This window comes from Quercus suber, unplaced genomic scaffold, assembly GCF_002906115.3.
Source record: "Quercus suber isolate HL8 unplaced genomic scaffold, Cork oak 2.0 scaffold_138, whole genome shotgun sequence".
Lineage (NCBI taxonomy): Eukaryota > Viridiplantae > Streptophyta > Magnoliopsida > Fagales > Fagaceae > Quercus > Quercus suber.
This window is the reverse complement of record NW_027069600.1, coordinates 1,049,309-1,072,590: the sequence shown is the minus strand read 5'-3', so window position 1 is coordinate 1,072,590 and position 23,282 is coordinate 1,049,309. Positions and strand designations below refer to the sequence as shown.

General features: G+C 37.1%; 3 protein-coding genes across 3 annotated transcripts; 2 read left to right on the top strand and 1 right to left on the bottom strand.

Moving 5' to 3' along the window:
* Positions 1-1,790: 1,790 nt before the first annotated feature.
* On the top strand, positions 1,791-4,412 carry LOC112013915 (uncharacterized). Its single transcript, XM_024046293.2, has 2 exons — positions 1,791-2,273; positions 3,893-4,412. The coding sequence occupies exons 1-2, from the start codon at positions 2,016-2,018 to the stop codon at positions 4,076-4,078; spliced, it is 444 nt and encodes a 147-aa protein (XP_023902061.1). The 5' UTR covers positions 1,791-2,015; the 3' UTR covers positions 4,079-4,412.
* Positions 4,413-7,535: 3,123 nt separating this feature from the next.
* LOC136068878 (probable cyclic nucleotide-gated ion channel 6) lies at positions 7,536-9,178 on the top strand. The gene is made up of 2 exons (XM_065776679.1): positions 7,536-7,799; positions 8,329-9,178. Exons 1-2 carry the CDS (start codon positions 7,599-7,601, stop codon positions 9,022-9,024), a joined length of 897 nt encoding a protein of 298 aa, XP_065632751.1. The 5' UTR covers positions 7,536-7,598; the 3' UTR covers positions 9,025-9,178.
* Positions 9,179-11,626: 2,448 nt separating this feature from the next.
* Positions 11,627-15,584, bottom strand: LOC136068877 (transmembrane 9 superfamily member 10). The gene is made up of 7 exons (XM_065776678.1): positions 15,297-15,584; positions 14,107-14,271; positions 13,907-14,016; positions 13,693-13,801; positions 13,471-13,583; positions 13,208-13,358; positions 11,627-13,103 (listed from the first exon to the last, which is right to left on the bottom strand). The coding sequence occupies exons 1-7, from the start codon at positions 15,429-15,431 to the stop codon at positions 11,946-11,948; spliced, it is 1,941 nt and encodes a 646-aa protein (XP_065632750.1). The 5' UTR covers positions 15,432-15,584; the 3' UTR covers positions 11,627-11,945.
* Between the last annotated feature and the right edge of the window lie 7,698 nt (positions 15,585-23,282).

Genomic DNA, 23,282 nt, shown 5'->3' with positions numbered 1-23,282 from the left:
CCTAACACTTCTTTTGAAATGAAAATAAGAAAAGAAAAAGAAAGTCAATTAACCCTAAACCAGCAAAGTCGTTGTATGAGACATAGTTTGTGATGGTACTCACTTGAATGCAGTTTGTAGCTTGTGTCTTGCAAGCATCTCTCCGAGCTATGCAAAGTCGTGCACTAGGCATATTACTTTTTTTTTTAAAAAAATTATGAGACATTAGGTACATTGCTTAATTTAAGATAATCTCATTAATTTGGATGGAGCTAGCTTTGTTTAACGTTCGTATAATATTGACCAATTATTTATTTATTTTTGAACAATTATAGTTTGAGAGAGCAAAATGGTGCATCCTAAATGTGGTCTTTGCTGAGGATAGAAAATATTGATAAAAATGAAAAGATAGAAAATGTTGGGAGGATAGAAAATATTTTTATTCCAGTTAAAGGCATTCGTTCTTGATAATAGTTTTTTTTATTATCAGACCAAGATACCAGTCGGTTTGGAGTAGGCCAAGATTAAACCTTAGATCCCTTGCTTAATCATTAGAGATTTTATCGGTTGAGCTAATTGGAATCTACTATTATTATGTCCTTATTGTAAGTAGAATGCTAGAAAAGTGGGGCTAATTTTTATTATGTCTCTATTAGAGCATTCCCATTAGCGGATATATAATAGAAAAATGTGTCAAATTTACACATTTTTGCACAAAAACTACTTGTATGAGTGAGTTTATAAATGTGTATATTTATGTGTTTACTTTAGTGACTGTGTATATTTATACTATTATTGTAGCTGTCTATCCTATGATTTTAATCTTTTTTTCTCTAACTTGTCACTCTCATCATACTCTCTCTACCCACCACCACCACTACAAGTCTACAACCCATTACAACGCTTGATAATCCAAACACAAAATCTACCCAAAATCAACAAAAAATCAAACCAAAACCAACTAAAACCATAAAAATAAAAAAAAATAAAAAAAAACCCAACTCAAAATCAACTCCAAACCAAACCCAACAAAAAATTCAAATCAACTTAAAAAAGCACCTCGTACAAATACGCTGGACCTATTGCCATTCCTATTGATATGGCCTCGCCCTTGTGTGTGAGTGTGTGTGGGTTTGAGATGAGACAGAGGTAGAGAGCTAGGAGGAGCAGGAGCTGTGAGTTGAGAGAGACCCATTTGAGATGAGAGAGATATATATTAATGAAAATAATAATAGTAAAGAAAAATAATTATTTAAGTAAAATAGAGTGTATAATACATGATCTAATGTACATGTTTTTAAAAAGTAATTGTGTAAAATAGAAAAAGTAGATTATTATGTTAAAATAGATAAAAAAAAAATTGTGCGAACTAATGCGGATACTCTTAGTATTGCTTCAATAAGCATCCAAAAATGGCGTTGTTTCAACATTTGAGTGGTTTTTTTGAATATTTAAGCAATACTGTATTGCTTAAATATTCAGAAAATCACTCAAAGACTGTTTTTGGGTGCTTAACGGAGTAGTACTAACGAAGACTAATGAGAGGTCTTAATTGAATAAATTTGAAATTTAGATGACTCAATTGTACGAAAGTAAAGTTAGCGTCTTAAAGTGAATTTTGATCAAATTTAAAGTATGCAATTTGTATTTTTTTTCCTTAATTTATAATTTAAAAAAAAAAAAAAAAAAAAACTCTTGTAAATCATGGACTCCGAGGTTAGACCCAAACGAAATGTGAAAAACTCCAACTAGTAGGATAAAATTGGGTTTGGGCTTTGGGGCTTCTTTTTTAAACCTTATCTCACCTGTACTTGAGGTCGGTTGAGATTGGGCCATAAAGAAAACAAAAAGGATGAGAATCTGGGTGGCTCTGGCTGGCTCACCGCTAATAAACTGACTGTGGTGAGGCGGTTCGGTTTTGCTTTTGTTTTTCCGACGCTGGGTTTGTGTTGTGGAAGTGGAACCAAGCTATAGCCTAGAGGAAGAGGCGTAACTACGATACAGATACAGATTGAGAGAGTAGAAAAAAAAAATTGATGGCTTCGATTTGCCTCTCAATCCCGAGCTTCAAAACCCTAGCTATCCTATCTCCATCATACACATCTTCGACTTCATCCCCATCTTCTTCTTCTTCTGTGGGCCACGCGTGCTTCGTTCGCTGCAGATGCTCGATTCCAATGTTCGATTCTCAGCGCGTGGTTTCAACTCATCGTTTGAGGGCAAAGAGGCAAGTGGTCCGTATGGCTCCCGATGAAGAGAAACTCACGCGCCGTAATCCTCTCGATTTCCCCATCGTATGTCTCTCTCTCTCTCTCTTCCCCTTATTTGTATAGATAAATGTGAAATTACTGCCAACTTTTTGTAATTCATTTATGTTTTTAGAATTAGCTAGTTCATATATATATATATATATATTTGCTTCGTTGAAAACGAGGTCTGTTGAGCTATATCCTCGAAAGTTTTATGCTTTTAAATAGGTACATACATGGTCTGTGTCTATGACTATGAGAGACTAACAGGTCCTTAATTCGTTGAGTGTGGGTAGGACATGTTTGTTTGGCCTGTTTGAGAGGGAGTAGTTATCCACTGTTCTAATCTCAGCTATGGCCCGGTGTTTACTTCACCTTAACGGCCCCTGATGTTAATTTTATCCGACTGTGGCGAGCTCACGAGAGTTTTAGATTATAGATAAAATGATTCTATGTCCATGCATTTTTCGGTTAACTTTTCATAACTTGCTGAGGTTGCTAGTTGTCAAGTGATGGTGGTGGTGCGCCCATCTGAAAGTGATGTCAAGTTGATGGACAACTGGTGAATATTCCTGTACTGCCCCTTGTTGGTCCCGAGGGACGGAGGAGGCTAGGTAATCACAACTTACCACCTTGTAAGTTGTGATATATATATATATATATATATATTAGCAGATGGATGCCTATGAACTCTAGCTCAGATGGCATCTCCCCTTGTAAGAGTAAGGTGCAGAGTGAGGTTGAGGGTTAAAGCAGCTTGAAAAAAAAGAAGAAGTTACGAGCATGAATGGGCAGGGCGTCCAAGTCTTGGGAAACAGGCAAGAAAATCCAGCCTCCAAAGAATAGAAAATCAGTTTTGCTTTAGATGCATATGTCATTTTGTATCTGTTATCTTCCACCGTAATTTTCTTGCTGAATCAAACATTCCACCGACTCCCTTTTCTGCTTTATTGCTTTGCTGTTCCTTCTTTTAGTCAGCATGATTATCGATGTATCAATTGAAGATGCTGTCTCTGTAAGCACTATCCTGCTAATAAATATTCTTGGGAAAGAATATTGCTTGTATATTGTGGCGGTCTTTGTAAATTTTTTTAATTTATAAATATTGCTGCTACATTTTAGGGCCTAAATAGATCAAAATTGAAATTTGTGAAAACTATGTGCATTGACTTCAACCATAAGTTTGGAGTGATAATGCTGATTAGGACATCATGGTTTTGGCTTACTTGAGCATGTTTAACAAGCCTAACTTCAAATCACTTCATTTGATTGTGCAATTTTAGATATCAGCTTTCCGTTGTCCCCCTCTTTTAGGACTTGGCTGATGAGTGAGCTTTAAAATTTTAAGTCAATCAGGTAAAATTGTTGGATGACTCTAATGTTGCTATATCTCAGTTAACACTGAATGGTCCTGCTGCTTCCTGAAAGTAGATGAGGTCTTCATTTTTGAAGCTTTACTGCACATCAATTCTTAAACATAGGGGTTACTTGATGGTTTTATTTGTATGCTACCTCTCTCCTGTTGATTGAGTATTGGTTCCATGAACTTCCTATAGCAAGTAATGTTCTTAAGAGTTTTTTTTTGCAGTTGGTCTATTTTTTCACTCTGAATGTTTTTTGTCTGTGGCATTTTGATAAATAATCTAGTTCAATCTACTTGGCAGGAGTGGGAGAGGCCAAAACCGGGGCGTAGACCTGATATATTCCCCCAGTTTAGCCCTATGAAAACACCATTACCACCTCCATTGCCATATGATCCTCCAGAAGAAGATGAGGAAGAGGAAGAGAAGAAAGAGGAGGAGGAGGATGATCCTGAAAAGGAAGAGCCAGATCAGCCTGAGAATCAGTAGAACTCTCTCAGTGGCAAAGTATGGGCCTTAGACATTTTTCACAATTTTGTTTTTATTCTCTTAGTTCATGTTACCTCTTGCTTCATGTGGTGCTTATATATAGTGGATAATAATGTAATGGTCATCCAGTTAGAATGTTGCTTAAGTGTTTTTTTTTTCTTCTAACTTTGGGCAAAAAGGATCATGCAAAACCCTTGTTGGGACCTTTTGCAGGCTTATTTATGAAGAGTACTTTGAAATTTATTTTATTTGATGGAATTTTGAGATATATAAGAGATTGGATTGAAGGAATGATTACTTATGATATGGGGAGTTAGGTTGACTGTTTCCTTTTTGACTTTGCTTCTTTACTTGTTTGGTACCTTCATTTTGGCTTACCTCAACAGCTTCAAAATCTAGGATTGCTTTTCATGATAAAATTGCAAGCTAACATGGCTCTTTGGTTGCATACACTGATTTGCTTATTTAAAATAATTGTCTAGACCCTCAATAAAATATGGTCCTCGAATTTCTGTTTAGTGGAGTAATTGCTATTCGTGCCTAAGAGCATACAATGGTATGAAGACAAGTCATTTGGTCTGTGTGGCAGATGACTTGTTGTTTTCTTTGTGGCTGCAGGTTGTACAATGTGAGACACAAGTATTACCCATTTGGGGAAAAAATAACATGTAGGTTTCTGGTGAAACAAGCATAACTTGTGGTTGAGTTTTCTATTAGGAAAATAGAGAAAGGTTCAGTTTCTCTCAAGTGCATTTAGCTTTGGTATGGCATCCTTTTTTTCCCTTTAAAATTTGTGCACATGTTGCCTAGGTGCACAACGTAGGGTTAGAACTGAGCAAGAATCATTTTTTCTAGTAGAATTCGGAATTTAGGACCTCGTGATTTTGCTCAAGTGTAAACATTTTCACTTGAGCGAAATCTTGGGGACAAAATTGTTGTGTCAACTTTAGATGGTCATATCTCCCTCATTTATAATCAAATTGGGTCAAATTTGTGTTCGTTTTGAAACTTTGAATGTTTACTTTCCTATGAAATAGGTTACTCTTAGAAATTCATTATGATGCAAAAGATATGGGTAAAAGATTGTCAACTTCCCATCTTCGAGCAGATTGAAACTTGTCATCTTTGATTAGTTTTTGACCCAGACTTAACTTTAACACAATTTTTTGTGTGTTTTGACAATAGGATTTGCAAACACATCTATGGACCCTAATAGATTAGGACTATTTTGGACGCCAAACATTCTTGTTCAATTTTGCAAAACGGTTTTATGACTCTAATATGGCTACATCTTTGTCAATAGTTTGATTCAGCCTATGGTCTTTTAGAGAATAGTTCCTACTACTTTCAGGAAGTAGATGCCCTATGCATTATTGGGATTTCACAAATTAATTTGTTTGTAATTTGTAGAGGTGAATTTTGTTTTTTGAAGATAATAATGTTGCCTTGATAATCTTATTTATTGGAAGAATCCTATTTTTTAAAAGAATTTTATTAAAACAATATTGAAAATTAGAGATGACAATATACTAATTGTTTAGAGCTTTGAAAGATCATAACTTTGTACTTATGCCAAAAGCTTTGTAACTTAATTGACTCATTTCTAGTTTCCAACGAAAACATCAAAGTTTTAAATCTCACTTCTCCCTCCTCTAATTGCAACTACTGAATTTTTTTAATGTGGGCCTTGAAGCTATCTTTCAATTAGTTTTTATTTAAGTTATCAATTCTAGGGCTGTCCAACCCAAACCCAATAAATTCGTCCAATTTGGAGCCGATCGGTCTGAAAATTGGCTCAATTCAAGCAGTGTGGCAGTTGATAGTAGGTCTCTGTCAAAAACAACCAATCTTTGTGTTTGTTTGGGAATAGTTTATTTAGTTGAAATTGAAAACTTTTTGCTGAAAATACTATAGATAAAGTTAAAAGGTAGCTAAAATAGTATAGTGGGACTAATGAATAGTACCAAAAGTGCAATGAGACTCATAAATAATAGCAAAAATAAGTTGAATAGTAAAAAAAAACTAACTTTTTTAAGCCATGCCAAACGCATACTTAGTGGGTCGAGTAGCAGGTTTCACTATCTGAAACTCGATTTGACCAATGTTCTTCCTCACATGCCACCTTCAAGCCGCCATTCTCCTCTTCAACACCGCTATTCTCCTTCGAAGTTGTCATTCTCACCCCTTGATGTCAGCATTATTTAACAAATTTGGCGAGATCCCACCGTATCACAGCCATATTTGGGGAGATAACAGTTAGATCCAGTGCTACTTCACTAGAATTGGAAGCGTTTCCCCCATGTGTTGACACCACATGCCTATAGGCAAGACCAATTTGGCCGCCACAACAATCGGTCTTTGGCGGTCGATGACCCATACTCCTCGCTGTTGGCGTTGGGCCTCACAATCCCAAACCTGACATGATCGGGTTGGATGCCGGGTTAACCCCAAACCTGACCCCGGACACCCTTAACCAATTTATTTATGTACTGCACATGCAAAGCAGATTACATGTGATAGTCATCCAAGTGAATGTTGCTTAACTGGTTTTCACTGTTTGCACCGAAAGAATCACCTAAAACTCTTACTGGGAACTTTTTCAGGCTATTTTTTAAAGAGTAAGCTTCGATTACTGTTCTGGTAAATTTTTTGAGTAATTGACGCTTGTGAGAAAGAGCAAGAAGATTATAGTATTCGTCAGTGGAAAAAAACATATCCTGATGTAGAAGTATTGATTTAAGAAAATAAAGAAGGGCGTAGTTAATCTCCATGCTGAAAAAGTAATAATTATTTAGAGTCCTATAATTTTTGTGTAAGTGTGTAACAAATATCACGTGGATTACAAGTAACATATACAAAATTCTACCTCAGAATTTATAGTTTCATCGTTTTTTTTTTAGTAGCTCTATCTGGCTTCCATAACAGTTACAGATACACAATTTACCGAATCAATGTCCATCTTGCCACCAGGCAATGTTAACCCAGCTTCAGTTTTCTCAAGTTGTTTTGGATCAGGCAGGAACACAGCCTCATTTGCGAGCATGGGGATGATATCTGACATCGTTGGTCTATCCGTTGCACGCTCTTGCACACATAGGAGACCAATGTGGATGTATCTGAACAGTTCACTTTTGGGACATGAGGAGTCCAGTGATGGATCCATCAATTTAAGTATATCACCTCGCTTCCACAAATCCCATGCCTGAAATTATTTTCATCATTTATGAAAATTGTGAGTCTTAATTAAATTTCAGAAGAGAACTCTTCAACTCTAATTGAGATTGGAATAAGATAAGGTTTGTTTGATTACTAACTTGTTNTTTTTTTTTTTTTAGTATCTATTTTATTCTTCAATTTCAATTATGTCACTAAAGTATTTTGCTTGGTTATCATTTTTTTTCAGTCCTTGCATCACAACGGCATGGTATTAATAGTAATATGAAAAGCAGAATATTTAACTTTGGGTATTGTGCTATTGTGACAGACCTATCTTCAGTCACTAACTATTCGGCTCGAGGAGATGAGAGTTAAAAGGCGTGATTCAGAACAGTGGATGCATCATCGCTTACTCCCACAGGACCTAAGAGAGCGGGTTAGACGTTATGATCAGTACAAGTGGTTGGAAACACGTGGGGTAGACGAACAGAATTTAGTTGAGACTCTACCAAAGGATCTTAGGAGAGATATCAAGCGGCACCTCTGTCTCGCTTTAGTGAGGAGGGTAAATTTTTTATCCCTTTTTGGCATCTTTGTATCCTTTCAACGGTGAGGATACCTATTTGCAGATCCTTTAACGAAGCATTGTGACAATTTTATTGTAAAACAACCATACCAAAAATTTTGGAACCAAATTTCTTGGCAAGTCATTTTTTGCTTGCATCAAGGTAATAATTTCTCAGTAATTTCATAAATGTCAAATGAATCATCAAATGATAAAGGCTTCTTTACTTGTCCTAATGTGAATTGCTTTTTACCAATTTATTCTTAATTCTTTTCCAATTAATTCATGACCCTAAGTAATTGAACAAGGGTTTTCTTGAGCTGACTTGTCTATTTGTCTGAATAACAAACTGTTCTTAGGTTTGTTATTAAGGAGGGATATATTGTGTTCTTGAGAAGTGGTGTCTGTCTTTGTTGTCACTCTATGGGACTGTGCTCTTTGCCTTTTCTTATCCTACTACCCTCTTCATAATTGGAGCTGTGGCATGTGGCTTTGTGAATGTCATTAATTGTTTTGCTGGTAATCATAGGTTCCTCTATTCGACAATATGGACGAGAGATTGCTTGATGCCATTTGTGAGCGACTGAAACCATGTTTATTCACAGAGAGTACTTACATAGTCCGGGAAGGAGATCCAGTTGATCAGATGCTTTTTATCATACGTGGTCGCCTCGAGAGTGTAACCACAGATGGTGGGAGGAGTGGGTTTTTCAACCGCAGTTTTCTTAAAGAAGGTGATTTCTGTGGGGAGGAGCTTCTGACCTGGGCACTGGATCCCAAATCGGGAGCTAACCTCCCATCTTCTACTCGGACAGTGAAGGCTTTAACTGAAGTTGAGGCTTTTGCCCTAATAGCTGAAGAGTTGAAATTTGTGGCAAGTCAATTTAGACGCCTTCACAGTAGACAGGTTCAACACACCTTCCGTTTCTACTCACAGCAGTGGAGAACTTGGGCTGCATGCTTTATCCAAGCAGCATGGCGCAGATATCACAAGAGGAAGAATGCCGAGCTTCGGCGCAAAGAAGAAGAAGAAGCAGAAGCATCAGAAGGAAGCCACAGCAGTGTTGGAGGTTCATTTAGTATTGGTGCCACTTTCTTAGCTTCCAGGTTTGCAGCAAATGCTCTTCGTGGTGTTCACCGAAATCGAAATGCAAGGACAGCTAGGGAATTAGTGAAACTGCAGAAGCCTTCTGAGCCTGATTTTACTGCTGATGATGCAGACTGACTTTGTGATGTAAAATAATTCGTTTGATACGCTGATGACTGAATTTTTTTTTTGTGATAATACTCTGCCTAAAAAACAATGTATAATACAACTTGAAATAGTGCTTGTATGTTTGAGGGAAGAAAATGTAAAAGATTGTATGCTTGTGTTGCTACTTGCTTGCTTTCCATCAAACCTTTAAGCTTGCTAGTGCCACACATCATGAAGTCGTGTGGTTGGTTACATTTCCTAGACATTGTTGCATAAATAATTAACTCTCTTTTTTTTTCCCCGATTAAAATAAATTATAAAGCAGAAAAATAAAAGAAAAAAATTGCATTGTAATATTTAGGGAGGGTTTCAAATTAAGAGTAAATTTGTGGATTCTTTCCACGCTGAAGGAGTTTTTTCTGCTTAATAAGAGATCTAGAGCTGCTCTAGCATTTGACCACTTGTGGGACATTTACGTTTTGCTTTTTGCTTAATACAAATTGCACTTGATTATGAATACAAAGTTCAGAGAAAGAAAACTAGAAAAGGAAAAGCCACTCTCCCAGCAAGGCGAAAGATTCACTTAACCTGCTAACCAAGCCATAAAGAATATGCTTAAAAGAGAAAATTTCACCATGAACCAGCAATTACTTCAACAGATATATTTTATTTCCATAGATAGCTCATAGAGGCATTTCAACAAACAATTAATTGCACTTCAATTAGAGCCACTTCAAAGATAGGAAGACTCCCACAAAATATGAAACACAGAGGAACCCATGAATAAGTCACACAAAAATACAAAACCCACAAACAAACCCACAAAATTCCATTGAAATTTTGTTCATGCAAAATTCGGCCACACCCAACAAAAAGAGAAAACACACCGACACATCAGAAAACTCCAAAAATTTAAATACAACTTACAGTAGTATGACATCGGTATCTCTGAGATACCCTTACAGCGGCAACATTAGTTTTGTGGTGGATAGACTCTCACAGCCAAGAAAATCACAGTGATAAGTGTTGTTCCAGAGAGTTTGTATCACTTTATTCGAATAAAGGTTGTTCCAGAGAGTTTTTGTGTATCAGATACTTCGCATAAATTGGGGCAATTGGTGGTAGATGTAAAATTTAAGAGCTTGAGGACGAACTTGGGGTATTGATGAGGAAGAAGAAGGGAGATCTTCTTGCAAGATACGATTGAAGAGAAATGCCAAATTCAAAAACTATCCGTTGCTAAACGCACCATTTTGTCAAAATAATCTGCGTTTTTTTCTTTTAGTTATGGGACTCATGAACAGTGAAAAAGGACTCACAAAATTAAGCAAAACATAGAAACACAACTGTTTTTCAGCATGCCAAAGGCACGCTAAATACTATTGTTTTAGAAGGTGCAAATTAAACCCTATAGTTTAGGGGATTTTCAAATTAATCCTAATATTTCATTAGTTACAAATTAAATTTAACTTAATATGTTTCAATTCAAACCTTCTCTTTTCTCTTTCTTTGTCACTAATTGCACGAGCATAGGGTTTGAATTGAAAAAAGGTTTAGGGTTTAATTTGTGACTTCTAAAACTATAGAATCTAATTTGAAACCCCCCATAAAGCATTAAAGTGGAATTTCTCTCAAATAAATTAAAATAACTAAAGTAAATAAAAGGAAGGGAAGCAGGCCAGGGTGAACAACAAAATGAAAGAAGGTTGTGTTAAAATCAAGTCCCAAAAATAGATGATGTTTGTTAGGTTACCACCAAGTTTTGGGAGGACGTAAGATCTAAGTAGGATGTCCTGATATCCGAGTTCGTATGACATATACACATACTAGTTAAATTTGTTCACAAATTATGCTACAATAAACTGATTAGCGTTGAAATATCACGACCATGAACCTAAGAATTTCAAGGGAGATGGAGAAGACTGAATCGTTGTTGAAAAGTCAATTTCAAGATATTTAAGCTTTACATTGCCTATTTGTTCTTGGTGTCCCTATGAATTTTGGGGTCCTCGGTGGTAGTTTGAGACAATGTGATCCTTTGTCTCCTTAATTTGTGTTGGCAATGAAGGTGTTTTCAAAGTCAAGGTAATTGTCAGTACAGGAGTCTTAAGGTCTTCAAGTCCCATCCTAAGTACTGCCCCAGTTTGAAGTTAAAACATTTGAGTATTGCTATAACATAATGGTATAACATTTGACAACTACCAATAACAGCTTAAAACATGTGTTTTGCTATAACTTAGTGGCATTCACAACTGCCAATATGCCTTAAATTTAGCTAGTTATAAAGGTAAGGAGTTCATTTTGCTTAAACAGTTTCAATCGAATAACCTGTCAGCTAAACTGCCCGTGTCATCTTTTATCTTCAGGCCTCTATGCTTGGCTAAAAGTTGCAATAGATAATCTTTGACCGATCCACCTCGAACAAGGGTCAAAAGTATTTTTACTATAGAAATAAACATAGTAGTGTAGAGAGAAGAATAGATATACTACTAAACTACACAGATTTGAGGACAATTATAGCACAGGGCACCATAAATTGATCTTCCATCTTTATTGTATTATCAAAAAGCATAAATTGATTGGTTTTAAGGAATTCGGCTGCAGCTACAACAAACAGATAAACAACTGGCAGTTGATACAAGAATCTGTTTTTCATTTCTAAAGTAGGCCATTTGGGCAAATGTTTAATACAGAACAAGAAGACAATGAGAACAAAGAATTGGAAACAAAAGGAAAAGGGGGAAGAGGGAAGGGAGAAACTAAGAACTGCCAAAGAACCTGTATATAGAGAAGACTAAACAATAATAACAATTTCTATGATTTTAAAATTCAAAACTGAACCCGAATGGTAGGTCCAGAAGGGTTCACCGTGTTTCTTATCCCAAGTGGTAATTCTGTGCGCTTCCTCAGGTGGTAACAAACAGCCACATTCCTCACTTTGCAAAAATTAACTAATCAATCTTCACTGATGAGTAGATAAGCCTTGTGAACCAGAAGCATGCATAGAAACCAATTGTACCAGTCAGCACGAAAAATGAGTATGAGGCAATCAGCATGTAGCCAAAGTACAACATCCCAGACACCGGCTTTGTGATCTCAAGCTTAGTAAAGAAGTAGAAGGCAGCGTAGAGGAAAAGATAGAGTGCAGAGGAACCCGAAGTCAAATACGACCTCCACCACCAGAGGTAGTCCTCACTGCACAGCTGGAAGTAGCAAAGTACAATTGTAATCTCGGCACATGTGACAATAAGGATGAGGAAGACAATGAAGAGGAACCCAAATATGTAATAGAACTGTTGCAACCATATTGAAGTGAGGATGAAAAAGAGCTCGATAAAGACGGCACCAAAGGGGAGTATGCCTCCAATTAAGATGGAGAATGCTGGGTTCATGTACCAAGCCTGTTCAGGGATCTGCCTAGGGATCTTATTGGTTTTCACAGGATCCTCAATTGCTGGCTTCCTAAAACCCACATAACTACCCACAAATACAAGGGGAACTGAGATGCCAAACCACAAGAAAACCAGAGCAAACATGGTTCCAAATGGCACTGCCCCAGAGGACCTCTGCCCCCAAATTACAGCATTCAGGATGAAGAAAATCGCAAAGACAGTTGCAGGAAACAAGAAAGCTGTTTTAAGAGCAATTTTCTTCCATTCTGCCCCCTTGAACATCTTATAGAGGCGGGCTGCAAAATATCCAGCAAACAGTCCCATAAAGACCCAGAGTAAAAGCATGGCCGTCATCAATCCACCTCGGTTTGAGGGAGAGAGGAATCCAAGGACAGCAAACATCATAGTGACAACGATCATCCCAAAAAACTGAACTCCTGTCCCAGCGTAAACACATAGTAAGTCTGGGTTTGATGGAGGCCTGAAAACATCCCCATGCACCAGTTTCCACCCTGTCTCTTCTTGGGCTTCTTCCTGAGTCTCTAACTGGTTGTACTTGGAGATGTCCCGGTAAAGTGTCCGCAACATGATCATAGCCACCATGCCCGAGAGGAAAAGAACAATCATCAAAGAATTAACAATTGAGAACCAGTGAATTTGATCATCAGCCATCAGAAGATAGGTATCCCACCGAGATGCCCATTTCACATCACTCTCCTGCAGGGTTTAACAAAGGGCAAGATAATCAAAAAGAGAATATCATAATAAACCCAATGGCAAACAGCAAAGTTCTTCCTTTACTAAGAGGTATGGTAACTGACCTCGAAGTTAACATCATACGTAAATATAATTTCCTTCTTATCTTCAACCTCTTGAGGAGTTTCGGAGTTGGTAACCAAGACTTTTGCATGAGGATCACAAGTTTTTAAACGGGTCTTTTCATTCCATTGACCATCATATACATGCCTGATACTGTGCTTAGAAAAATTATAAAATATCATTATTATACAGGCAAAAAATATTATTGAAGAGAAATTAGCAGAAATTGATAAACAGATGATATGGAGAGGAATCATAATCTTACCTGAATGGTCTGACCTCAAATCCGACAATCCTTGATAATTCTGTCACTGGATCTTTATGAATCTTGACTGTAAAGGTTAAGTGATTGTGGATAAAATGTTTTTCTTCCTTGCTCTGCAAATAATTATATTAAAGAGTAAAAAATAAAAATTGCTTGGATGACTACATTGCTAAAAGTTTTAGCCTACTAGTTAAAACAAATGGTAATTGCTCCACTTCTTACCCCTGCATACTGTCCCCTCAGACCCACATGGAAGCCATGTTGATACACAATAGAATTTTCCTGATCAGGCCTTCTTATAGGGACAACCAGAGGAAGATTATCCAAAATCCTTGACATATGGAACAAAGGTAACCAAAAAAATTGTCATAAAGTTAGCTGTTTATTCACATAAGATTATAATTCACATTCAAAATCCTCTACATTACTGCCTTACATGTTCACCCGATACTCATCATCTATCTTTTCCTTGAACGCCTTTGCAGTTTTCGCATTGAGAGTTACTCGACATAAAACATTGCACATCTGTGGTTCTCTCATTTTAAACTACAACAAACAAAAGTGATCAGCAGCTCAATAGCCAAACATATTGACTAAACAAGAGGAAAAATAATTCGTACAAAAAATCTAACTGACCACATAAGGAGAGTTTTCAATACGATCACCACGAAGAACCTCCCCAAGATTCTCGGCACTGTCAACTATCTTCTCTGGAGGACAATATGGGAGGGAATAGTACGAGTAAGGAAGCTGAGTTTTAGTAGAGGTCAATTTGTTCACTTTCACCTTCAACTCATCCCCCTGCAGCCAATGTAAAATAAAATTTTAAACATCAAAAGGATCTCAATTTATCCAAAATTGGTTTTAGCATCACAACAGAGGAATGTGGTTACATCAATTGGCAAACATCCAAAGCATGAGATAACATATGTGAGGATTTCATTATCATCATATAACCACTAAAACAGCTAGATTTCTACCAACGCAGGAGTACTAGGTAACCAGAGTAAAAAAAAGTTCATACTTTCTAATATCATTGGATCAAAAAATCCCATGCCGGTATATGCAACATTCTTTTTTCTTTCTATAAAAGTATACACATGAGCATTCAAATTCAATGAAATATATCTAAACTTAAATCGCATTCATATAACAGGTTTGTTGGCAAGCATGCTCAATCTACACATCTTATGGAACCCCTTTAGAAAAAACTTTGGAAGTCAATAAAATCCAACATACCGAAAAACACAGATACCAAGGGTTGGGATCATTTGTTCGTAAGCTGCTTAATCTACAGATTTGAGACAAACTCCCTATATGTCCACATATCTCGTAGATACAGCGAAGTATGCAAGTATCCAGGGAATTCAATAGCTCCAAGAAAACAAATTTCTAATACATAAGTCTTCAAACGTAACAGATCTTATAGATCTAGAGTTCAAGAATCGATGATCATCGGTCAACAACTCCCCAGGCTAAATTTTAAATCCCTAAAACATGTAATTTCATATTGGTCAAAACTGTTTCTAATTCCGCCACTGTTTAGAATTTCCTTCCACACACGCGCACACACACACACATACAAAGTAAAAAAAAAAATTATCAAATCCTATAGGAAAAGATATATATATATATTTTTATAGATTAACATGTAAGATAAGTTTATAGCAAAAGAAAACGCAGCGATTCACAATAATTACAGTAGAAAATCCAGAAAATTTAATCATAGCATCAACTGCACAACACAGATCCAAACAAAAATGGATCCAAGATCTAAACTGAAACCCTAGAAAACAAAGAGAGAGAGAGATAAAATGATCATATACCAATTGGAAATCTTGGGGAGCGACGCCGGGGAGGTAGAAGCAGCGAGCGACATCGACATGGACGAAGAAGAACAGCAAGAGACACAGAGAGATCCATCGTCGTTGTTGTTGAAAAGCGAGAGCTCCTCTCGCCATGGCTGTTTCTCTAAAGATCTAGACCCACCAAGATTTGCCCTAACCTACCTCCTTCTCTCTCTCTCTCTCTCTCTCTCACTGTGTTTCTCTCTCTCTCAACTGGTTTACGTGAGAGTGTGTGTGTGTGAGAGTTTATTCTTTGTTTCTTTATTTTGATAGCGTATTTATTAATATAGCGCGAGATCGGAGAAGAACGAGATAGTATTATAGAAATCTTTCTTCTTTTTCTGGGGGGAATTTACGATGTACCAATCAGAAGCTTCTTTTAACCGTCCGATCTTTGTTTTTTCACCGTGATGTGCGGTCCAGATTGGACCAATTGAAATCCACTCCATTAGTCAACGTTTTTTATTGGTTCCAGTTCCTTAATTATCCTTAATTATTATAAATTTATTACCCACATTGGAGATTCATTTTCTTTTAAGTTCTTTTATGGATATATACTTTAATCGCAATTTTCGTATAATTTTTATAAATTATTGGATTATATCACTTACATACGGTATTTCACATGAGCCCATTAAAATTAAAAACTTAAAAAAAAAAATGAAAGGTATACCACTCAAAGCTTAATAAAAGCTCTTTTTAAAATAAAATAAAATAAAATCTTAATAAAAGTTAAAAGATCCTAGACTTTTTTTTTTGGCTTGCATTTGAATATATTTTTTTTAAATCTAGTACCATAAGCTATTTTATAACTTCTTTATCACAATTATGATTATGATATAATAAAGTATGAGTGATAAAGAAAAAATTGTTAATTCATATATAAGTGATAGATAATTATTTATAATATGTCATGTCAAAATTATGACAAAAAAATTGTGATATAGTTATAAGCCAAACTTCTTCTCTCTCTCTGTTAACTTAGTATTTTCAAAAAAAAAAACAAAAACAAAAACAAAAAAAAAACTTAAGCCAGGTTTATTAGCCTTTTTTTTTTTAAATGAGCCAACATTATTAGCTTTAGAGTTGGGACTAAGCTAAGTTAATTAATTATAGAATGATGAATACAAATTAAGATTTGAGTAATTAATGAGATCGTATCTCTCAGGTGCTAAAAAACAAAAAGAGTAGGTATACTTGCCAAACAAAAAAAAACGTCGGTGGAGAAATCTGCATTTATTTATTGTTGTCTCTTACTCGAAGAGTGGGACAAAAAGTTGAAGAGTTCGGAATCTTGCCTAGGTAAATGAAAGCATTGATAATAAAATTTAAAATAAATCTTTAGATCTAAGCCTATGATTGCATATTAAAGTCTTGACCAAAGTAAACTTTTAATGCCATAAAATTTAATGTTATTTTTTTTTAAGTCTTTTATGTTTCAAAATTTTAATTTTGGTCAGTCATATTTGACTCTATGTTCATATTTGCCATTTAGTTTCAAATTTTTTATTTATATTTGATTCTTTTCTTTTTTTTTTGAAATTTTAAGTTTCAAATTTTTTATTTTGATCTTTAAGTTTAGATTTATGGAAATGAAACTGTAGGGACTCGGTTTAGAAGGGTTCCTTAATAATACATTTCTAGAGAGTGGGACGAAGGGTTAGGCCCTAACAGACTAGCAACAGAGCACAAGTCACCTTTTCACCATTGAAGGGGGAGTGAACCTAATTTACAACTAAGGGTAGCTCCTTGGCACTTGTCCGAGGAGATTCCTTCTCCCTTTTCCCCCTCCCCCAACTGCTTTGCTCGCCCTTCTTATATAGTTCTCCTCCTCCTATCTCCTTCTTTCTTCTGTTGATCATCCATTTGCCTTCTCTCTGACTGCCCGTCCCATCAGAGGCCTTATCAGTACTCGAGTGGTTCACCATCATCAATATTACCCTATCAGGGGGTTACATCCCCATTAATGCGGCCAGGGGGGTTAGACGAGCGCATTTAGTGTGGAGGTGACAACCTATTCTGGGCCTGTCCCCCACCTGAAATTAACCTCGGTACGCCGAGGACAGGGATGTCCTCGGCGGGGTCCAAAAAAGCATAAGTCCTCATACACCAGCCTCGAACGATCATCCCTCCTCAGCATGGGCTTTGGGCCAAATGCAAGATGGGCCCAGGCTACCAGGCTTACGGGCCCCACAATAGCCCTTCAAAATCCTGCTGCCCGTTCCCTCGGACAGGGAGGAGGGTTTTGATACCTACAGGTCTTCGTGGCCGATGCCCTGGAGAAGTCTCTTCTCCTTCTTGCCAACATGGCTGAACTTGGGAGCAAGAGTGGGCCAGAGGTTGCCCTTAACCTTAAGAGATATCTAGGCATGGTGGGTCTCCTGGTACCTGTTTATCTTACTTGAACTTTGTTGCTTAGCACCTCCCTTCTCTTTACAGCGCACCTGTTTTTGTTGGCAGGCTATCCAGGCCCTTTTCAGGCTGGACGAGGAGGCTTTTGCCGAGGCAACGCTTTAGCGCAGGAGCGTGACAAGTTCTTGAAGCCTGTGAGGACCCTTAAGAGATCTGAGGCAGATCTAAAAATGAGGAATCGAAAATCTGGAGGAGATGACAAAGGCCAGAGATAATGCGGCCCCTGACCTAACCACGACTACGAAGCAGGTCGAGGATCAGACCAAGCGGTGGCAGGATGTCGAGGGCCAGCTATGAACTGCCAAAAAGGACGTCGCCGACCTGAAGAAAAAGTTGGCCGAGGCAGTCAGCGCGCAAGGGGTATTGCCGAGTATGTCAGGGACGAGGCTGTGAGGGCCAAAGACGAGGCGGTGTTTGCGAGGATAGACGCTGAGCGCTCCACAGGACAGGCGGAAGAGAAGGCTTTTGCCGAGGGGGTGGCCAAGACTGAAGCCACCCTCAAAGCCCAAATTCCTGTAGTGTGCGGGCGCTTCTGTTATGAGACCTATCATGAAACCCTCAACCAAGCAGGGGTTGATGTCTCGTCTGACCTTATGAAGGTGGAGAGAGTATTTTATCCTTCCACAATTTGCGAGGTTGTTCCTGTTGCTTCCGAGGAGGGGTTTGCATTACTAGCGGCAAGTGAAAGTCATAACGGAGCCGCTGAGGACACATCTGCAGCTGACGGACCTTTTGAGGGGGCCGAGCCCCATAGAGTGTTGGAGGGAAATGGCATAGGGCATAGGACACTGTTATTTGCTTTCTTTTTCATTCCATTTTGCTTCTTGCCTCAGGGGCATTGTAACGAAACTATATACTTTCTACTTGAAATGAATATTCACTATTTTGCTTCTAATTATTGATGCTTCCTTTTTCTTGCCGTACTTTAATATTTTGCTCAATACCTTGGTTCCGTTCTGGATTTGATCTCATGAGACCATCAGCTATCCTTCAGGCATGAATCTAAGGATCGCATCACAATTCGGTTCTAGCTAACGCTTTGGTTCCTCTGTAAATAGTTAGTTTAACCATGAGTTTGAGTCCTTGGACCATGCAATATCTTGGTTCTGTCTAGTACCCAGGTATAACCGAGTAGTTAGTTTTCCCATAGGCTTGAGTCCGAGGACCATGCAATGCCTTGGTTCTGTCTAACACTTCCATTCTTCTGTAAGTATCTAGTTTCCCCATAGGTTTGAGTCCTTGGACCATGCAATACCTTGGTTCTGTCTAGTACCCAGGTATAGCCGAGTAGTTAGTTTTCCCATAGGCTTGAGTCCGAGGACCATGCAATGCCTTGGTTCTATCTAACACTTCCATTCTTCTGTAAGTATCTAATTTTCCCATAGGTTTGAGTCCTTGGACCATGCAATACCTTGGTTCTGTCTAGTACCCAGGTATAGCCGAGTAGTTAGTTTTCTCATAGGCTTGAGTCCGAGGACCATGCAATGCATTGGTTCTGTCTAACACTTCCATTCTTCTGTAAGTATCTAGTTTTTCCATAGGTTTGAGTCCTTGGACCATGCAATACCTTGGTTCTGTCTAGTACCCAGGTATAACTGAGTAGTTAGTTTTCCCATAGGCTTGAGTCCGAGGACCATACAATGCCTTGGTTCTGTCTAACACTTCCATTCTTCTGTAAGTATCTAGTTTCCCCATAGGTTTGAGTCCTTGGACCATGCAATACCTTGGTTCTGTCTAGTACCCAAGTATAGCCGAGTATTTAGTTTTCCCATAGGCTTGAGTCCGAGGACCATGCAATGCCTTGGTTCTGTCTAAAACTTCCATTCTTCTGTAAGTATCTAGTTTCCCCATAGGTTTGAGTCCTTGGACCATGCAATACCTTGGTTCTGTTTAGTACCCAGGTATAGCCAAGTAGTTAGTTTTCCCATAGGCTTGAGTCCGAGGACCATGCAATGCCTTGGTTCTGTCTAACACTTCCATTCTTCTGTAAGTATGTAGTTTCCCCATAGGTTTGAGTCCTTGAACCATGCAATACCTTGGTTCTGTCTAGTACCCAGATATAACTGAGTAGTTAGTTTTCCCATAGGCTTGAGTCCGAGGACCATGCAATGCCTTGGTTCTGTCTAACACTTCCATTCTTCTGTAAGTATCTAGTTTCCCCATAGGTTTGAGTCCTTGGACCATGCAATACATTGGTTCTGTCTAGTACCCAGGTATAGCCGAGTAGTTAGTTTTCTCATAGGCCTGAGTCCGAGGACCATGCAATGCCTTGGTTCTATCTAACACTTCCATTCTTCTGTAAGTATCTAGTTTCCCCATAGGTTTGAGTCCTTGGACCATGCAGTACCTTGGTTCTGTCTAGTACCCAAGTATAGCCGAGTAGTTAGTTTTCCCATAGGCTTGAGTCCGAGGACCATGCAATGCCTTGGTTCTGTCTAACACTTCCATTCTTCTGTAAGAATCTAGTTTTCCCATAGGTTTGAGTCATTGGACCATGTAATACCTTGGTTCTGTCTAGTACCCAGGTATAGTCGAGTAGTTAGTTTTCCCATAGGCTTGAGTCCGAGGACCATGCAATGCCTTGGTTCTGTCTAACACTTCCATTCTTCTGTAAGTATCTAGTTTCCCCATAGGTTTGAGTCCTTGGACCATGCAATACCTTGGTTCTGTCTAGTACCCAGGAATAGCCGAGTAGTTAGTTTTCCCATAGGCTTGAGTCCGAGGACCATGCAATGTCTTGGTTCTGTCTAACACTTCCATTCTTCTGTAAGTATCTAGTTTCCCTATAGGTTTGAGTCCTTGGACCATGCAATATCTTGGTTATGTCTAACACTTCCATTCTTCTGTAAGTATCTAGTTTCCCTATAGGTTTGAGTCCTTGGACCATGCAATACCTTGGTTCTGTCTAGTACCCAGGTATAGCCGAGTAGTTAGTTTTCCCATAGGCTTGAGTCCGAGGACCATGCAATGCCTTGTTGAAATTAAAAATCTGTAATAACTTGCAATCTGAGATTTGTTGTGAAAGTGTCTTGAAAATGTTGTGAATATAGCACTTCTCTAAATTTTAAGAGTCAATTATTGGTCAATTAGATTTTATTTTAGATCATATTAGCTAATTAAGTTATTAGTATTTCATTTGAGCTCTTGGAGTTAAAGGTTATTTTTATAATTCAATAATCAAGCTTTGACCCAAATTAATTAGGAATTGAGTTTGGTTTTAGTAATCTATTACTATATAAACTAGCTTGTAACCCCTTAAATATGCATGAATATACTTAAAAGATATACATTAAGATGCATAGTATAATAATCTTACGTATATAATTTAAATATTATTGATAGTCATTCTTATTATTATTTTTAATTATTTAAAAAGTCTTGTGAGAATGTTATTAGGTAGAAAATATAAATTGTTTATTTTTTAAATATTTTTATGTTCATTAATTTTAGACTCTTTGGTTTTTGTACACAATAACTCACTTGAATGAATATTTATGATATGGTCCCACATTTTATTCCAAAGTTAAGAAATAAAACTCTTTAAAAATAAATAATTTAGGACATATGGCTCAAAATTGGGCTTCAATTGTAGAATCTAATTGGATTTTCTCTAAATTTTACCTATTAATATATGTGTATATATATATATATATATTTTTGTTTTTTGTGCCAAATGAATTGTTTTTAGTTAAAAAAAAAAGGGCTCATTAATATAAAATCATTCAAACTCTCTCTTCCTCTAATTTTATAAATAGTGTTAGATATATGATTATGTTTTTATGATTTATTTATATTGGACTTCTCGTTTTCTACTCTAAATTAATTCATTTGGCACAAAAATTAAAATTTTTCGATTAGATGGAACACGTACCGTAAAATTAAACTCTAATTGAAATCTAATTTTACACTAAACTTAACTAACTTGATTTAAAATTTTAAAGATTTTGATTAGATGAGACATGTGGCGTAAAATTAGACTCTGATTGAATTCCAATTTAAAATCTAATTGAATTTTCTCTCAATTTTACTTATTAATACACACACACACATGCACACACATATACATATAAATGACTTTTAAACTTGATTTGTTTTTAGATTAGGAAAAAAAAAAAAAAAGCTCATAAATATAAAATCATTTAGAAATTATGTTTTTTATGGTTTACTTATATTGGACTCCTCGTTTTTTTACATTAAATTAACTCATTTGGTACAAAAATTTAAAAACTTAGATTAGATGGAATACATGTCATAAAATTAAACTCTAATTGAAATTCAATTTTTACATTGAATTAACTCACTTGGCACAAAAATTTAAAAACTTAGATTAGATGAGACGCATGACACAAAATTAGACTTTAATTAAATTCTAATTTAAAATCTAATTGAATTTTCTCTCAGCTTTACCTATTATTATACAGGCGAAACTACAATATTGGTCCCTTAAGTTTACCATGTGTGCGCAATTGGTCCTTCAAGATTGAAGCGTGCGCAATTGGTCCCTCAAGTTTGTAGTGCTTTTACTAACTGCTATTAACGGTGTTACTTATGCGGCTAATGGATAATGACTTGATATTTTATTTTAATGATGTGGCATATTTTAATTAAAAAATTACAAATTAAAAGTACACATGAGAAACTTTTATTACAACGGTACCAGATTTAAAAAAAAAAAAAAAAACTCTTTTTTTTTTCTACCAATTGTAAATATATCAAAATTCATGGGACCCATTGATGTGAACACAAACGACTTCTTCTTCTCTTCTAAATGACCTTCTTTTTTTTTTTTCTTTTTTTTTGGGGGGGTGGGGGGGAGGGAAGCCTTGAAGCTGGAATTCATNGATTTTGTCTAACACTTCCATTTTTCTGTAAGTATCTAGTTTCCCCATAGGTTTGAGTTCTTGGACCATGCAATACCTTGGTTCTGTCTAGTACCCAGGTATGACCGAGTAGTTAGTTTTCCCATAGGCTTGAGTCCGAGGACCATGCAATGCCTTGGTTCTGTCTAACACTTCCATTGTTCTGTAAGTATCTAGTTTTCCCATAGGTTTGAGTCCTTGGACCATGCAATATTTTGGTTCTGTCTAACACTTCCATTCTTCTGTATGAAGGGTTTGTTCTCGGACCGCTTTACTGGAAACGGTTCCTCCTCGGGTCGGACGATTAACTCTACGGTGCTCTGGGCAGGGGTGGTTCGGACTCTGATCTTACATGCAGCATTGACCTCACCTTCAATTCGAGTTCCCATCTTCTTCACTTACGAGGCGTCCTTTGGGCATTCGCGCTCCGCGCTTGACGTTTCGATGCGCAAGACACGCCTTCATTAATATTCTCGTGAATTGATACAAATCCAACGGTTTACGATCTCCTTGGGATTTGGTCCGGATTAGTACCGCTGATAATTCTTTTTTCGAACTTCGTGTGGATTAATTCCCACCAGTCTTCATCTTCTATATAAGGCTTTCCGGGGGAAATGTTTCTCCACACTCCATGAACTTTCCAACACAACTAGAAACACGTCCCTTCAGCTCCCCGAGCCCCTTCAATAACCCT

What these genes read in the sequence shown, in the direction of transcription:
- LOC112013915 (XM_024046293.2), top strand. Translation starts at nt 2,016, where the DNA reads ATGGCTTCGATTTGCCTCTCAATCCCGAGCTTCAAAACCCTAGCTATC. An exon ending in ATCCTCTCGATTTCCCCATC is followed by an intron (nt 2,274 to 3,892) that starts GTATGTCTCTCT and finishes TCTACTTGGCAG; the next exon opens with GAGTGGGAGAGGCCAAAACC.
- LOC136068878 (XM_065776679.1), top strand. Translation starts at nt 7,599, where the DNA reads ATGAGAGTTAAAAGGCGTGATTCAGAACAGTGGATGCATCATCGCTTA. An exon ending in GTCTCGCTTTAGTGAGGAGG is followed by an intron (nt 7,800 to 8,328) that starts GTAAATTTTTTA and finishes TGGTAATCATAG; the next exon opens with GTTCCTCTATTCGACAATAT.
- LOC136068877 (XM_065776678.1), bottom strand. Translation starts at nt 15,431, where the DNA reads ATGGCGAGAGGAGCTCTCGCTTTTCAACAACAACGACGATGGATCTCT. An exon ending in CTCCCCAAGATTTCCAATTG is followed by an intron (nt 14,272 to 15,296) that starts GTATATGATCAT and finishes CATTGGCTGCAG; the next exon opens with GGGGATGAGTTGAAGGTGAA. An exon ending in TTTGAGGTCAGACCATTCAG is followed by an intron (nt 13,359 to 13,470) that starts GTAAGATTATGA and finishes TTCTAAGCACAG; the next exon opens with TATCAGGCATGTATATGATG.